The sequence below is a fragment of the Mus pahari genome, chromosome X (genome assembly GCF_900095145.1).
Source record: "Mus pahari chromosome X, PAHARI_EIJ_v1.1, whole genome shotgun sequence".
NCBI lineage: Eukaryota > Metazoa > Chordata > Mammalia > Rodentia > Muridae > Mus > Mus pahari.
Window position 1 is genome coordinate 81420748 of NC_034613.1, and position 3437 is coordinate 81424184.

At 45.5% G+C, this 3437-nt stretch overlaps 1 protein-coding gene across 1 annotated transcript; it reads left to right on the forward strand.

The window, feature by feature from the left end:
• The first annotated feature begins 312 nt into the window (after positions 1–312).
• On the forward strand, positions 313–2803 carry LOC110313606 (eukaryotic peptide chain release factor GTP-binding subunit ERF3B). The gene has a single exon (XM_021188039.1). The coding sequence runs from the start codon at positions 495–497 to the stop codon at positions 2391–2393; it is 1899 nt and encodes a 632-aa protein (XP_021043698.1). The 5' UTR covers positions 313–494; the 3' UTR covers positions 2394–2803.
• The last annotated feature ends 634 nt before the right edge of the window (positions 2804–3437 follow it).

Sequence of the window (3437 nt, forward strand, 5' to 3'; positions counted from 1 at the left end):
AGGAATTTTCGTTTTATGTGAAGATTTTAGAATTTTAAGTCAGGTGTATCTAAGGCTTAATCATTGGAACATGGTCAAATCATTTTGTCAGATTGTGTGAACCAAAGTAAATAGAAAATCTCGTGGCTTTTATTATTTTTTTTAATTGTACTTGGAGACTCAGTCTCTGACTGAGAACTAATGGGGACAAACCTACGGATGGCAGCGAGGGGTCAATTCACCACAGGCATTGGGTCAGGGGTGGAGGAGTCGGAAGTGATTGGGATTTGGGGGAGGAGATTCGCTCACACACTGGAGCTGAGCCTTGAGCGGCCATATCTGCCGCCGCCGCAGCTGTGAGTGCAGCATCTGCGCTTAGCTGCCTCCGCGCCGCTAAGGTTCGCGTCGCTCGCCCGTGGCCCGTGGCTGTTCCTGCCTTACTGCCACCGGTAGAACCCTCTCCTCCTGACCTGCCTACCTCGCTCCTTCTCCGCCGCACCCCGGCTGCTCACACCATGGATCTCGGCAGCAGCAGCGACTCGGCTCCCGACTGCTGGGATCAGGTGGACATGGAAGCCCCGGGTTCGGCTCCGAGCGGGGATGGAATCGCCTCCGCAGCCATGGCAGCGGCTGAGGCCGCGGAAGCCGAGGCCCAGCGCAAGCATCTCAGCTTGGCCTTCAGCAGTCAGCTCAACATCCACGCCAAACCTTTCGTGCCTAGCGTAAGCGCAGCGGAGTTCGTGCCGTCCTTCCTGCCTGGATCTGCCCAGCCGCCCGCCCCCACAGCCTCCAGCTGCGATGAAACCTGCATCGGTGGCGCCGGGGAGCCTGAAGGTAAACGGATGGAATGGGTAGCACCTGTGGAGCCTTCCAAAGATGGTCCTTTAGTGTCGTGGGAGGGATCCAGTTCAGCTGTTACCATGGAACTTTCAGAACCTGTTGTAGAAAATGGAGAGGTGGAGATGGCCCTAGAAGAATCGTGGGAGCTTAAAGAAGTGAGTGAAGCAAAGCCTGAGGCTTCTTTGGGAGATGCAGGGCCCCCAGAAGAAAGTATCAAGGAAGTGATGGAGGAGAAAGAGGAAGTAAGGAAATCAAAATCTGTGGTCATACCATCAGGTGCACCTAAGAAAGAACACGTAAATGTGGTGTTCATTGGGCATGTGGATGCTGGCAAGTCAACCATTGGAGGACAAATAATGTTTTTGACAGGAATGGTTGACAGAAGGACACTTGAGAAATATGAACGAGAAGCTAAGGAGAAGAATAGAGAGACCTGGTACTTATCCTGGGCCTTAGATACCAACCAGGAAGAACGAGACAAGGGTAAAACAGTGGAAGTGGGCCGTGCGTATTTTGAAACGGAAAAGAAGCATTTCACAATCTTAGATGCCCCTGGCCACAAGAGTTTTGTTCCAAATATGATTGGTGGTGCTTCTCAAGCCGATTTAGCTGTGCTGGTGATCTCTGCCAGGAAAGGAGAATTTGAAACTGGATTTGAAAAAGGTGGACAGACAAGAGAACATGCCATGCTGGCCAAAACAGCAGGGGTAAAATACTTAATAGTGCTTATTAATAAGATGGATGACCCCACAGTAGATTGGAGCAGTGAGCGATATGAAGAATGTAAAGAAAAACTGGTGCCCTTTTTGAAAAAAGTTGGTTTCAGTCCAAAAAAGGACATTCACTTTATGCCCTGCTCAGGACTGACTGGAGCAAATATTAAAGAGCATTCTGATTTCTGTCCTTGGTACACTGGATTACCATTTATTCCGTATTTGGATAGTTTGCCGAACTTCAACAGAGCAATTGATGGGCCAATTAGGTTGCCAATTGTGGATAAGTACAAGGATATGGGCACTGTGGTCCTGGGTAAGCTGGAATCAGGATCCATTTGTAAAGGCCAGCAGCTTGTGATGATGCCGAACAAGCACAGTGTGGAAGTTCTAGGAATAGTTTCTGATGATGCCGAGACTGATTTTGTAGCTCCAGGTGAAAACCTCAAAATCAGACTGAAAGGAATTGAAGAGGAAGAGATTCTTCCAGGCTTCATCCTCTGTGAACCCAGTAACCTTTGCCATTCTGGACGCACATTTGATGTTCAGATAGTGATCATTGAGCACAAGTCTATCATCTGCCCAGGTTATAATGCGGTGCTTCACATTCATACTTGTATCGAGGAGGTTGAAATAACAGCCTTGATCTCTTTGGTAGACAAAAAGTCAGGAGAAAAAAGCAAGACACGGCCCCGCTTTGTGAAGCAAGATCAAGTGTGCATTGCCCGGTTAAGGACAGCAGGAACTATCTGCCTGGAGACATTTAAAGATTTTCCTCAGATGGGTCGTTTTACTTTAAGAGATGAGGGGAAAACAATCGCCATTGGAAAAGTTCTGAAGCTGGTCCCAGAGAAGGACTAAGCAATCTCATTTGATGCCTCTGCACCATAATGTGCGAAAGATTGACCGCAACCTACTGCCCATTGACAAACTTGTGCCCATATTTTGCAGAGAAATTTCACAGCGAAAATCCACGTGTTGTCAGCTTTCTCATGTTGAGACGTCAGTCGTGTCACTCCTGAATGCATACTCCAGTTTCCTCCCTCTATAGCACTCTGCTTCCTTGGACAAATCAGTAATAGCTTTGTAAGTGATGTGTATGTAATTGCCTACAGTCCTAAAAATAATATATTTTAAAGTTTTCATTTCCGTTTGGGATATCTAGACATCCTTTGTTCTGTGGAGAACAATCAGTGTCGGTGTGTGTATATGTTGATGAAGATAACTAACATGTAAATAAAACGTTGCGTTTGAAACTTCAGCATTTGAAATGTGTTTGAATAATGCCTACATTGGGATGGAGTACTGTTTCATTAGATTATTTTCTCAAGTAATTAAATACACTTCTTACTTGGGCTTAGAAAAAGGTCCATTCATAGTTTGAAATGAGGGATTTGTCAAAACCACACAGGTTTGTACTAAAGGAAAACTACGGGGGTAGGGTGGGATGCAGTGGGGGTGGGGTGGAACCTATCTTAGTGCCCTTCCCAGGTGACTGTGTTTTCTGTGTCTAAGTAATATTAGTAAAGGAGTTTTTCTACTCACCCAGTTTGTCTTCCATTAGGTCCCATAACATTCAGCTCAAATCACATATCACATATATACTTAAGGTTTCAGTCAAATAGACTCTTCTCTGCAATCTGTCATTTTTAACATGCTTTGCTGTTTTTCACTGAAATTTGGGGAGCAAGACACAGTGGGTATAGTTACTGAAAAAGTAAATTGTTCACTATGTGTCATTTATGAAAACCAAGGACTTGACATGAGGAATCTGTTTCTCAGGGTTTACGGTTCATTACCATCTATTCTCCACAAATTCTTAAAGAAAACACCAGTTGTCGATTCTAAGGTAGTTAGATTTATTGCTGGAAGAATGACTTTATGGCCCTTGGAACTATCAACAGC